The following is a 13,821-nucleotide window of genomic DNA, read 5'->3' on the forward strand; positions in this document are numbered from 1 at the left end:
ATTATTCTCCAGTCTTTGTGTATTTTTGTAGTTCACTTTAGGACCTTCTTGTTTAGATAATTACAGAAAGAAATTAGAGTTTTTAATAAAACATGGTTTTATATTGCCTAAACCAGAAAGGTACATTGAGATTGCCATTTGTAATATTCTCATTGATGCCCCCAGGTCTCCTGTTTGGCTATGGTTGTTTTTCGCTTGGAGAGCTCTTTTTTCTACTGGAAACTAGATGACACGCAAGACAGCAATCTTCATTACGCTTTGAAACATACGTTAAGGCTTCAGAGTAGTTAAAGCTAAATTCTAAACCATGAGAGTTTCTCTGTTTTTTGAGTAGATACCTCGGCTCCCAGACGGCCTGAAAGCAGATGAAAATGATCCAGTCAGGTGGACACATGCTTTGACAAGAATATTTATTTGTTATTATTGAAAAATACACAAAGGCAAAAGGTTGCTTAGCTGCTGATTTTCCATAGTACACAGGGTATTGTAAGAAAGGGGGAAGTATATGTAACATACGGCAGTTTACATTTCTAAGGCATTTAGGCTTATGAGTAGTAGGTGCACCTAGGCCCATTTATTTGAGTTTAAACAAACTGAGGCACACCAGGCAGGCAAAGGATTGGAAACTATACAGTAAACTCTTCTGTGCACTTTTGTCGAGCATTGTAGATCCATCTCCCATTCCCCATTCTTCTTCTTCTTTTTTTTTCCCCCCCACATGAGTTTTGGAGTTGTTCATAGAACTGGTAATAATCTACTCTTCAAGAGTTTCCTTATAATGACAATGCTAACGGGACACACAGAACAGAACTAGTTCATGGACAGGTTCCATAGACTCTTACCAATTTGAGGCTCCAGGAAGAAAAACACCGATTTGCAAAGGCACAGTGGAGACAGGTTTAATGTATTAAATACAACATGAATCATTCACAATAACAAGTTTAGTGTTTCAGGGAACTTTTGTTAATACAACACAGTTGGTCACACAAAATACAAATGCTTCTGTTGATTTGTCTTGGCAACTCAGATACATCAACAGTGCTAACAGTTTAACAGCTTTGTTCTCATCTGACAGAAAATAATGGCAGTTCTGCAAGGCAAATGTTAAACCTGACCGTATGTATTTATTAATTCCACAGTGTTTTGACAGATTATAGGGGATGGAACTCAGAGGATGCTGACACGCTCACTGAGGGCTTTCATCTCTGTTTCTTCATTTTCGGGATTGTCACTGTGGCTAGCACTTGGATTGATCAGGTGAGCAGGGTACTGTAGCCCCTGCTCGCCTGCGTACTGCTCCCACCGCAGGTCGTCGCTTTCGTGGGTGATGTAGCGTTCCCCGATTTTGCACTCTAGCTCTCGTAAATCTAACCAGGTCTGATAATCCTGAGGAGGAAATTCCAAAATATTACCATAGAGATGATTACAACTCATTAAAACACGGTTTCATGTCTTGTCAGTTCCCTACAACCTTTTCCTTTCCACTCTATCCATGCTGTGTCTTTCCTCAGGCACCCTGAGGGGGCAACATCAGCACCAAAGCCTTCCTATTTACCTAAACTCTGCAAATGCAGACTGTATATACAATATCATGCATAAAAGAGTGGGCAATTAATGCTTGCAGTCAAACAATCAGGAATACTGACATTCCTTTGAAATTTAATGCTACAAATAATCCTTCAGTATTGCATAGTATCATTTCTCTAATGTTTAATGTGAAAATAAATATATAAGAGGAGCCAAACACATGCATATACTTGATATTTGTCACGCATTTGTTCCACAAATATTAGCCCAGGACTTAAAAATATAGCCTCCAAATCAGCACAGTGCTTGACCAGATGGGCATCTGCTTGGACATTTATCAGGATTACACATACAGATGCTCTTGAAATCTGGTCCTTGGAGTTTTATAATGACCCTTAGATTTTTTTTTGTTTTGTTTTGTTTTTCTGTTTTTATTCTTGGTGCATGTATAAATGCACATATGTGAGTGTGTAATGTGGTATATTTCTCCCCTGTCAAATAGTCATGGGTAGAGAGAGAGAGAGATTTAGAAACACTAAACTGTTATTAAGTCCTAAGAAGTTGCATGCATTTTGGCAAACAAATTGATATAAGACTAACACTTTTAAGAATGTAACAAAAGATTTTTTACAAATAATACCAAGATCTCGTAAATATTTATAAGTCCATCTGATTGGGAAAATATCCAGTGATTAATGTTTACCTGTAGCCAAGGGTGACTCAAGGTCTTATCCACACTATAGCGCTTTCTCATTTTTACTTGCAGCAAGTTATTGATAAGATCAATGGCTGAAAAAAATTTCAATTATTGATAAAAACATGACAAATCTGGAACATTTGCACAATTCATTTACAGTTTATTTCACATCTGCTATTTCACACTGTTAAATGCAGTATAGTGATAACAGGCACTAGAACCCGAAAAAATAATTCTTGAGAATTCTAAAACCTTGGCCTTCATTTTATTTCGGATGTTAAAAAATGAAAATGAAAATAATTTCGGAGGAGGAAGTCTGAATCTTTTGTGAATATGATGTGAATTTCTCTTGGTCTGGTCTTTAATACATTTTTCTAAAGCAGGAGTTTGGTTTAAATGTGCATCATTTAACTATTTTTTATACTAACTGTAGGATACAACTGAGAAAGAGAACAAGAGAAAGCATTTACTAATTTTGTTACAAAATGTGCTTAAAGTTTAAATACACATAGTAGGCTTCATTGTCTTGAATCAAATGACAGACAGTTAGATATCAAATTTAAAAGGAATAAAATAAAACACAACAGTGGCCAAGATTCAGCATAAACTCAGAGCTTAAAAACCAATGGCCCAATAGGAAAACCCTCTGGTTTCTTTCACTTTGCTTTTTAAAATACCCAATGAATTGGAATTATATTAGACTTCACTGTTTTCTAGAGGAAGACAGGAAAGAAACTTCTCTAATAGGAATTATTCAATGAGGTTAGAACCAGTCTACCCAGCTTAGTGCTCTGACTTTGATTGGGACTCCTACGGAGTGTAATTTAGGAGGGAAAAAGTGATTCTTCCTTTTTTTTTTTTTTAAAAGATTTTATTTATTTATTTGACAGAGATCACAAGTAGGCAGAGAGGCAGGCAGAGAGAGAGATAGAGAGGAGGAAGTAGGCACTCTGTTGAGCAGAGAGCCCGATGTGGGGCTCGATCCCAGGACCCTGAGATCATGACCTGAGCTGAAGGCAGAGGTTTAACCCACTGAGCTACCCAGGCACCCCAAAAAAGTGGGTGCTATCTGTATATATTGTGTAGACTAGTTATCTAGTCTACAGATCACCTGAGATACCCATAGCATCATGTGACATGACACCTTTGTAAAAATTATATTTTTGGCCTAGATTATTAATAGTTCACTTATTAAATTCACTATTACACTTACTTATTCTTGTAATAACTTTCCGTATTTCCTTCATCTTAGCATCTTCTCAAAAAAGAGCTTAGTGAAATCTGCCAAACCAATGGAAGCATTCACATTTCACCAGAGTTAATTTCTACCCCTAACCTACCCTGGTCATTAAGTTTCCTGAAAGATGTATCTTTCCCCTCCAAATCTTAATCAAGCTGATATTTAAAAAAATGTCAATCAATTTCCCAACTTCTCCAACAACCAAGCGCCTTTGACTCTATAGTATGGTCCACGTCAGCCTGTATGGATCTGAAATACAGGTGATCAGAGGGGTCCAGAGGCAACTAGTACAGACTGCTTCAGACAGAATGAATCAGAATCCTTCTCATTATCAGGCAAAGAGAAATTATTTCTAGAGTCTTTTGGCAACCCAGAGTTCTTCTCTCTGATACTAATACTCCAAATATTTGTCTGCATGCTTGAACGGCTAGAGAATCAAACACCTCAGAATTCTTTGACTGGGGAAAGTAAATGCAACAGCACACATTTCAATGCCGTCTAGTTAGGGTACCTCAGGAAACACGGTACTTAGTATAATTTCAAATTCCATGCATGTGTTCCCAGAGAGCTTTTGAAAGTACAGTTCTCTCAGTGAACTGTGAATTGGGCATGTGCTTTAAAACAGCCATTCACATGATTTACTCACTGGTGAGTAAAGTGCACCTTCCATTCTTGCTGCTGTGAAGTCACAGAGCAAAATGGAGGATGAGGGGAGACGGGAGAGCTTATGTGCTACTGTAAGTGTGCCACGGCATTACGCTTCCCCGGACCCTGCAGGCAATAAATACATGTTATTAATTCACTCATTCTGCTTTGAATTCTATAATTAGGAAGGTAGGAGTACAGTAACTCAACAAAAGGTCTGGTTTGTGCCCAAATGCACCCCAACGGTGAATCACACTGCCTAATGGGAAGGGAAGGACTGCCAGAGGAGAAACTGTAAGCGTCTGAAGGGAATGGAATATGTGGAGATGGAAAAATTTTTCTGCTGAATGAAGCACACAATCACAAGTCTGACTACAGCCGCAGTACCCGGGCGATGTGAATAAACACAGCAAAATAATGGCAAGTACCGCCAAGAGAAAATGGTTGAGGATATAAGGAGTGAATTAGAAGGGATACATGTGCGGATAAAAATAGGTGTGTGTGTTTGTATGTTTATAAACATATTTTGTGGGTTTTGGTAGGAAAAAAACCAGGATAATTAACTTTGGGCATGTGGTATTATTCAGAAAATAGGTCCATCGTTCATGATTGAGAGCTCCATTCTACTTGTCCCTGTTTCTGGAGCTCTTAAAACATCCATCATGTCATACAATCCACCATTAACTGTACCATCCAAAGTGCCTAAAAGAAATTCTAAAGTTTTGTTTTGTTTTCACAATGTTCTCTTTATTGGCTATGTTCCTCACAGGTGTCAACCATTCATTCATCTGTTCATTCACCAAATCTTCCCTAAGGAATGACTCTTGGCAACGACTTAGGGGACAAAAGCGTTAATGATAAAGCTCTAACCCTAAAAAGCTCCCAATCTAGTTGCAAAGGCAAAATGTGAGCGCGAGCGCAGACACACCGGAGATGGTATGAAACTGTCTCCCATGGTCCAAACTATTTCCTATGTCAATGAGTTACATGATACCAGTGACAAGAATTTGTTTCTCCTATACTGTGCCACAAACTGTCTTTTTATAACTAAACCACACGAACTTGGCTCTATTCTATATGACAGTTCTTCAAGCTGTAGGGCCAGCAATTCCCCTTTGCTTCAGCTTCCACCGAGCGTTCCTTCAGCTGCTCCTGCACATTCCTCAGTCTTCCCCGGCACCCTTATTTTGACTTTCACTAGCTTTTCTTAGTGTTCCTATTCATTGTTGACAGAAGCTTCCTCATAATTAACTGACTTATTTGTACACATAGATATTATTCAGGTAGCATAGAATTGAGGGTTTTTAAAGTTCACATTCATATTCTTAGATAGTCCTGATAACAATCCTATGAAAGTAGTTTTTATTATTTTCACTGCCACTTTATATAAAAGGAAAAGGTCATGTAACTTGGCCTAAGTCAGATAGCTCCTGGACTGAGGCTGAAATCCAGGGGTCTGGCTCCAAAGCCCTTGCTCTTAGAGACTATGGCATATAGTAACTAGATCATACTAGTAACTCATTATTATTAACTGATTGAATGTTAAAACTTAATTAAGACAATTATCATATGATCTCCTTGATATAAGGAATTTGAGAGGCAAGGTAGGGGGTTTGGGGGGTAAGGAAGGAAAAAAATGAAACAAGAGGGAACTGGGAGGGAGACTCAATCTCACAAAACAAACTGAGGGTTGCTCGGGGGAGGGGGGTCGGGAGAGGGTGGTGGGGTTATGGACTTTTGGGAGGGTGTGTGCTATGATGAGTGAAGTGTGTAAAACTGGTGATTAACAGACCTGGACCCCTGGGGCAAATAATACATTATATGTTAATAAAATAATTAATTTAAAAACAATTAAGTTTAACATTTTTTCTAATTATTAACATTAAATTCTTCTTAATTATGTTTCTACTATACTTTTATGTTCTCATGTTCTTCTGTGAGTTTAACTCAACATTTTGATGTTCAAAGACTATTCTGAATGTGATATGAGTCCCTCCTACCATAAAGGCTAAACATCCTAATTACCTACCACTTCCAACTGAATGAGTCTATCTGCTATGTATTAGACTTTAAGAAACTTTTCTTTTTTTTTTTTTGGTAAGGAAAATGCTTTAATATGAGGCTGGATGACTCTATCCTAGATCACAACCCCAACCTCCATGCCTACTGGTTATTCTCTGAGCAAGGCTGACGAAAAAAGACAACTGCCTCCCAGGAGTACTGCCATCCAGTCCCTACTTTATCATCTTTTCTAAAGATGGAAGATAGATGGGAGATTTTTTCCAAACGTTTTATTATACTGAAGGCACATTAGTCCTTAGTAGTACTCATTCTACCATTCTTATTTTAAAGGAAAATTCAATTACTCCAGAAAAAATTTTAAGTAAACTAATATTGACTAATACTGACTTTTAGTCATCTCCTTCTAAGGGCCAGGATTTCTTTTCTAAATGTCTGCACACTATCTACTCAATCATTCAGTCTAGGATTTTGTCAAGGATAAATGTTAAGCTTCTTGTTGAATGACTTTAGAATTTATTCTTTCCCCCTTTCAGAAATTCAGAAAACTCAGGCCTGTCTGAAGTATTCTAGCATCTCTCTCATTTTATCCATGATTTATTAAAAATCACTCACAATGGTTCTAAGAGCATCACTGTGAGCTTCTTTAACATGCAGTCATTAACATCTATCATATTTATAGCTGCCACTGAGTGTCCTCCTTCTTGTGATACAACCACCCCGTGCCCCACCCCCAACCCTACACCCCCAGGTGCTAACTCCCAGCAGAAGCTGCTAGGTATAATTTAAGAGTGCAGAGGATCCAAGCTAAGGGAAGAGGAAGCCAGTAACAAACAAGCAAAAAGACTAGTAAAATGGGCATAGTCCCAGCAGTCCCAAAAGAGAGCCAGCAATCAGAAGAAAAGTCCAGATGGGGGTCTCAACTCCAGTTCCCAAACTTAAATCTAGGTGCAGCAATCTGATTTAGAGGGAATGCAGGGGAGGAGGGGGAGGGAGAGAAAATGGGAGAGATAGATGCAAAACTGGGCCGTTCTGTGAAGTACTCTCAAAACTAAGCAATGGTGACCAGAAGCACAGACTGGGTCCAGCTGTGGGAAACAGGAGTAAAGAGGACTGACGTAGAATGGGAAGTCAGAAGGGAGGTACATGCTGGCACTGCAGCAGAGCAGGATGCCAGTGCCCAAGGGGGAAGAGAAGAGGCAGAAACTCCAGGTTCCCCAGAACCCATGAGGATATGCAGCTGGGTTAGGGGTCTCTGTAGTTCCATGGGAAAGGGATATTGGAGAAGGAGACAATGTCTCAGAAAATCTTGATATCTTACACTTCCTTCCCTAGATAGAGCAAAAAGGATATATCCAAGTACCTGCCTTTCAAGAGTTGACGTTTATTGCAACACAGTGCTGGTCTCCACAGTTCTGGGCAATCAGCAGATGCCATTTAACAGCTGACACTGGCTGGGGCCAAAGCTATGCAGGAACTCCTCTATTCCCTGGCATTATATATATATTTTTTTTGTTCCACATTCTCCCCCCTTTACTCTCTCAGTTTGAAGACTCCCCAGGCCTCCCTGAAGAAAACAGGAGAAAAATGGGCACTGGCTGATTTCTCCTTCTCTTTGCAGTAAATATGGTAACTTTTTCAGAGACTGGTAGGATTGCTTTTCTGATTTTCCTGCCCATTTATTCTGGGAGTTAGCCTTTCTCTTTCTCTTCCTTAAACTCAATCCCTTCCTTGTCATTAATTAACTGTCTTAAATCCAAGCTCTCTAAACACCTTGGACAGCCCCATCAAGGTTATGAGGAAGAGAAGCAGAAAAATATTCACCTTTAGCCCAGAAGGCTGCCGATAGCCTGCAGAGTTTCAGTAAAGATCAAATACATGCTGGGTGCTACCATTCTTTTTTTTTTTTTTTAAATCTATTATTTATTTATTATTATTATTTATTTATTCGACAGAGAGAGACACAGTGAGAGAGAGAACACAAGCCGGGGGAGTGGGAGAGAGAGAGAAGCAAGCTTCCCACCGAGCAGGGAGCCCGATGCAGGGGTGCCATCCCAGCCTGAGCCGAAGGCAGACACTTAACGACGGGACCACCCAGGCGCCCCTGGTTGCTCCAGTCTTAAAGGGTCTCATGACTGCCTGTCTATCTCACCGATAGCTAATACTGAACTGAATGATAAGCACCAAAGAAATCTTATGAAAACAGTTTTATGGGTAGAAATTCGAAGAGGACATTTATGATGTAATACTCCCCACACCTTCCCCCTTGAGCACTAGGCATATAACCATCAGCTTCAATCAGCAGAAGTGCAGCTCCTGTCTGCTCATGGGTCCTGTCCTGGGCTACTCAAATAACCTTATGAAGTTGCACTGTAAAAAAATTCAAGAATTCTTTCTTAACCTTCGTGCCTGGGATCCCACAACAGAGGCCATGTGGGAAAAGTCTTTCCTTTTTCTTTGTTTACTGGAAAATTTTAGGCGATTGTATGGTTCAGGTTTCATTTTTAAAAGAATACTTTATCCTTCATGAGCAAAAGGTCTTTGTGCCTTCTAAAACATCTCTAGCCATGGATTCACACTAGTGTTTCCTATAAGTCAGAAAATACGAGAAAAGAAAATCTGTTTTTTGAAGCCTGGGGTTTCTTTTTTGCTACAATAAATTCTTGGCTAACATGGTTATTTCCCCCCCTAACTTCCTGTACAGCAATTTCTCTCATTGCCCCATCAGCTGAAAGACTAAAATGTCAGGAAAGTGCAGAGAAAATTTAATCAGACGTTCTCTTTTGCTGGAATGGAACTTTCAGCAGATGTTAGGAGAGCTAAAGTTCTGGGTAGCCTGTGTGCCAGGTGTACAAGTATATCGGAACAGAACCAAAACTAAATGGTATATGCAGGTGCTGAAGGGCTTTGTGTTTTAAGATGGAAAGAAATGTTCCATCGCAGTGTTAATTGTATAGATTCCATTTTCTTCTGGCATCAAAATTCAGAATTACCTCTGAAACTGCAGAGACTATATGGCAGTCATTTTGTTATTTCAAAGCAAGTGCCAAGTGTATGGGCAGAACAGATTCTCTGTGGGGGCCTGGCTGGGTCAGTCGGTTGAGTGTAGGAGGGTAGGACTCTGGATTTCAGCTCAGGTCATCATCTCGGGGCTGTGAGATGAGCCCCAGGTTGGGCTCCGTGCTGTGTGTGGAACCTGCTTAAGATTCTCTCTCTCCCTCTCCCTCTGCATACCCCTCCCCTGACCTTTCTTCCTCTCTTTAAAAAAAAATAGGTTCTCTCTATATAGCTAGCACATTTGCATATGCCGTTACGATGGCTAAATTGAAGGATGTCCAAAACCTGGAGAAAATCCTACCAAATGAATAGAACTGGCCATATTTGAATATATATTAGGTCCCATGGATCAAAACTCTCAGTCACTTCCCATTTCCCATCTTGTATTATCTCAGTATATGCCTGTCCTCCCCCCATCTTTCCCACTAGATTTTAACTCCTTTAAGGTCACACAGATTATGTACTGATTTTTGCACATAAGTTTCATAAATATTTAAAATAAAATGCATCATTCAGTGCATTAGAAAAATGCTCACTAAACGGCATCTGGTAGATTGAATACATTAATTAGAAATTTAAATGGCCATTTTCTCAGCTCTAAGTTTTAATATCCACATTGTGTGCATATGGTTCGTATTATTTTGGCTAAACATAGCCCTGGATGGAAAGACTCACAACTCAATAAAATGTAATCGACCACAGTATTGGGGACTCCTAGCAGAAATTCAGAAAAATGCTGAGAATACCGGCAATAGAGATCATGTTATTTTGCAATGTTGATTTAACAGAAGTGAAATTACCTGTGAATCCCATGGGCTGACCTCTTTTCTCCAGAAATAGTACCTTTTCAACATTTTTCCCATACTGTCTTCTGTCCACCCACAATTAGTCAGGTACAAATTTTCAAATGGGAAACCAGATCAGAACTATTATTCTGGTGATGGGGCCATCATCCATCGACCACCGAGCTCCTTGCCTTCTTTTTTCATTTTTCCCTTTCGATTCCGCCTCCCTGCCTGTCACAATATAGTGCTCAGTACTTCTCTTGGTTTGCTTCATGCTGATGGTAAGTTGTGTGTTTATTTTAAAAATCGTTTTGCAACCCTTCACATTCCAGCTCTCAACCCAGCAAGCTGTTGCCCGGCAACACTAACTGGGCCGCTCCTCCTGGGCTGAAACTAGAGGCTGCAGGCCGCAAACAAGGCCACTGGAAATCCTCCTCTGACTCGGTCTGAAGTCAATGACCACAGTCCAATGAAGCACAGGACCCTTCCCGACTCAAGTCGGTATCTTTCCTTTTCCAGTTCTTTCCTCTGTAGAAGGTTACTCTACCAACGGTTATGCCTTTGCTTTATGTTCAATTTCATTTCCTTGTGAAAACTAGAAACACAATCTTGGAAATCATGAATTGTTCAAACACAGCATACAGCAGCCCCGAAATGGATGCCAAACAGATTCAAAATTTAAGGTAGAAATTGAAATACACGTATATGATCCTAATGATGTCCGGGTGGACTTTTTCTTTTTTTTTTTTTTTTTCCCTTTTGTACATTAAAATCCTTTGGAGAGGTTTCTGCATTTCTGGTTTTCAAAAAATGCTAATACCCAAGCTGCAGGTTCAAGTGAAAATCTTTAGGGAGGGGCTTCCAGGTATCAGTATTTTTAGAAACACCTCAAGTGTTTGCTAGTATGTGCAGCTAGCATTGAGAACGACTGCCAAACCGTGCTTCTCAGAAGCGTGTTACAAACCTGCCTATGAATAATCCAGGGATCCTGCACTGAGAATTCTGATTTGGTAGATGTGGGGTAAGACCCAAGAGTCTCTCTTTTAGTAGATCCCAGGAAGAGCCTTAGACCACATTTTGAGTAGCAAAAAACTAGAGGTATGAGAACACTGACAGTAGTTAATAGTTGGTTTCATATCGCCCGAAGGGCCCCTGAATGGATGGACATAAACATAGAGAGAGGTCTTTAAACACAAAGAAAGCTATCTGTCCTCAGCCCCATCTGGTTCAGTATTCTGCAGGGAAGACACAGAGGGTTTTAGGATTCCGAGGATGCCAACAAGAAGAGCAAATGAATTGGATTACACAAATAAGTTCCAAAGTAACTGTATCTGGAGTTATGGGCCCTCTTAGTAAGATGACATTTAACAGGGACGAATGAAAGGAAGTCCTCTTTTTAGGATGAAGTCCTCCTTTTGGGTCCCACTTTCCTACCCGCCAAGGAAAGGTCGAAGCATAGACTCGGGAAACCTGGCTTATCAACAACATCCGTGAGAAAGAATTCAGGATTCTAAATCCACAGTAAACTCATCATTTGTTCCCAGCTCAACTGTGATTTTATGCCACACTCAAAGAAATGCATTCTTCATCATGAGGAAGAGGCGGCTTCACTTTACACTTAGCTAGACTCACGGAACCTTGATTGTGAACAGTTTTGGGGCGATTTCAAAAGAACATAGACAAAGAGGAGAGTGTTTGGACCAGGGTGAACAAGAGACTGAAGGAAAAGCTGACTGCCCAAGAGAAGAGAAAAGAGGAGGGGAGTGGAGCTCAGGGGTTGCATGACAGCTGCTTCCAAACCTCTGATACGAGCCTCTATTTGGAAAAAGAAGCCGGCTTACTCTAACAGTGGATATAAACACTGAGATATTTTAGCTGATTGTGCAAGGGTCAAATTCAGAAGAAACAGGGCTCCTCATGGAACTTTGCATTTTCTCTCACTGAAGCAATTTAAGAATGTTCTGGATATTTTGGAACTATAGAGCAGTATAGGGGTTAAGTAAGATTTTTAAGATGCTGTACTTTGGAGTATTCTGTGTTCATTATAGAAGAAAGCAAACTCACAGAGTGCTTTAAACTTCACTGCTCCTCTGCCCTGACATTTCAGATGTCATATTTCAACTCAACTATGATATACATTCATAAGTGAAATTTTAATTTTATAATTGAGATATACAGGAAACACTTTAATTTGGGGGACAAATAAACAACCAACTTTTGAGCACCTATGTCAATATTCTTTTTTTTTTTTTTAATGCCAATATTCTTGCTAAAACCTCTCAGCAGTTTCTCTCTACAAATTACCGTATTTTAGAGAAAATTCTATTAGTTTTATCTTACTTACTATCAAAATCAATGATTCCTTTCCTGGAGGTACATCTTTACATATATTATCTCATTTAGATTTTGAAATGCATGTATACATACACACACATACATAATACAGAATTCACTCTATCAGATTTTTAAAAAATTACTCTATGCCTTTGGTTCATAATCTTAAAGTTCCTTATTATTGAATGAATTGCATGACTTAAAAAAAAAGGAAATATAAGTAACTCCAGAATTTCAAGCGGGGATTATTAAACTCCAGTGGAAGTTCAAACCCACATTATTCACTTTAGTTTACCAATCGTGATAGAATTTCCTGGCACTCAGTCAAGCATTTTAAAGCAGTTCACTGGCTAGTCCCCTCACATCTCCTCCATGCTGTTATGTCTGACAGTGGTGCTAATATGTTGACAAATCAATCTATTCATTAATATTCAGCAGGCTTGCCGGATCTGCAAGCCTCATAAACTGTTACAAACAGAGTTTAATTATTAAAATGACAATTGTCTTTCTTTTGTTTCTTATACATTTGGATTTCTGGGTCTCATCTACCCAAGGCTTATTTTCAATGGGGTTATTTTTTGTTTTGAACAATATGTAGTGCAAGAGGGACCTACAGCTGGTTCCTTTTCATGGCAAAGTGCTACTTCCAACTTAAGTGTTTAGCGTTCTGGAACACTGTTGGATTTTGAAAACATACCATGTGGTATTCTTGGTGCTAGGCTTTTATTTAGCTTTGCTTTGTGTTTGTACTGGCTGTATTTTTCATCTTCAATTTCTGAGGGAAAAACACACTTGTGACCAATTTTATTTGAATTAACCACACTGAATGGTTAAAAATTGCTTTTAAAGTAAAATTGAGATGCTTTGATAAATGTAGTGGTATATTATGATAGCCATTCCATGATTCGAGATGCCATGTATTCTACTTTATGTATAAATGTCACCCTAGGATTGAGACCTGCTGGAAGAATAAATTACAGCTATGTTTATCAGGGCAAGGAGGAGGCAGAAATACTAACACTGAGGCTATTTGAGTATACAGGCGGAAAAAACCTATGTCACTGGGGCATTGTCATTATTTGATCATTTTGAACTGAAGACAAGCTACAGGATTCATGCAAGGAGTTTTCCTCCCCCACCCCTTTTAATATGTGGAATGTCAAAGCTTCCTGTCAGCTCTTAATTCTTGATAATACCATCTAACCATGTGACTCTGACGCTGAGCAGTAACAACACAGCAGGTGATTTGAGAGTAGGTGCTCCTTCAGACTTCACCTGTGAATACAGAATATGATCTCTGTCTGCGGGGGTTGGGGGCTCATCGTGAGACAATTGCCAAGGTTGCCTCTGTGTTGATTACTGCCTGCATGCCTCCCTGATGGCACATAAAGGAATATCAAAACTCAGAAGAAAAAAAAATAGTAATTTCTCTGGTGATCTTCACTGTCTATTGCTAACCTTCCCCAGATTCAGCATGTGTCTCTAATGGAGCACATCGATTCAATTAAATGATGGAA

At 39.4% G+C, this 13,821-nt stretch overlaps 1 protein-coding gene across 2 annotated transcripts in view; it reads right to left on the reverse strand.

Moving 5' to 3' along the window:
* Positions 1 to 393: 393 nt before the first annotated feature.
* PRKD1 (protein kinase D1) overlaps positions 394 to 13,821 on the reverse strand; it is a 332,420-nt gene continuing 318,992 nt past the window's right edge. For both annotated transcript variants that reach the window (XM_059373029.1, XM_059373028.1), the window contains 2 exons: positions 2,231 to 2,316; positions 394 to 1,386 (listed from right to left, as the gene is read on the reverse strand). In XM_059373029.1, coding sequence (XP_059229012.1) covers positions 1,168 to 1,386; positions 2,231 to 2,316 — 305 coding nt within the window. In that variant the 3' untranslated portion in view covers positions 394 to 1,167. The remainder of the gene's footprint in view (positions 1,387 to 2,230; positions 2,317 to 13,821) is intronic.

The sequence above is a fragment of the Mustela nigripes genome, chromosome 13, assembly GCF_022355385.1.
Source record: "Mustela nigripes isolate SB6536 chromosome 13, MUSNIG.SB6536, whole genome shotgun sequence".
In the NCBI taxonomy this organism is placed as follows: domain Eukaryota; kingdom Metazoa; phylum Chordata; class Mammalia; order Carnivora; family Mustelidae; genus Mustela; species Mustela nigripes.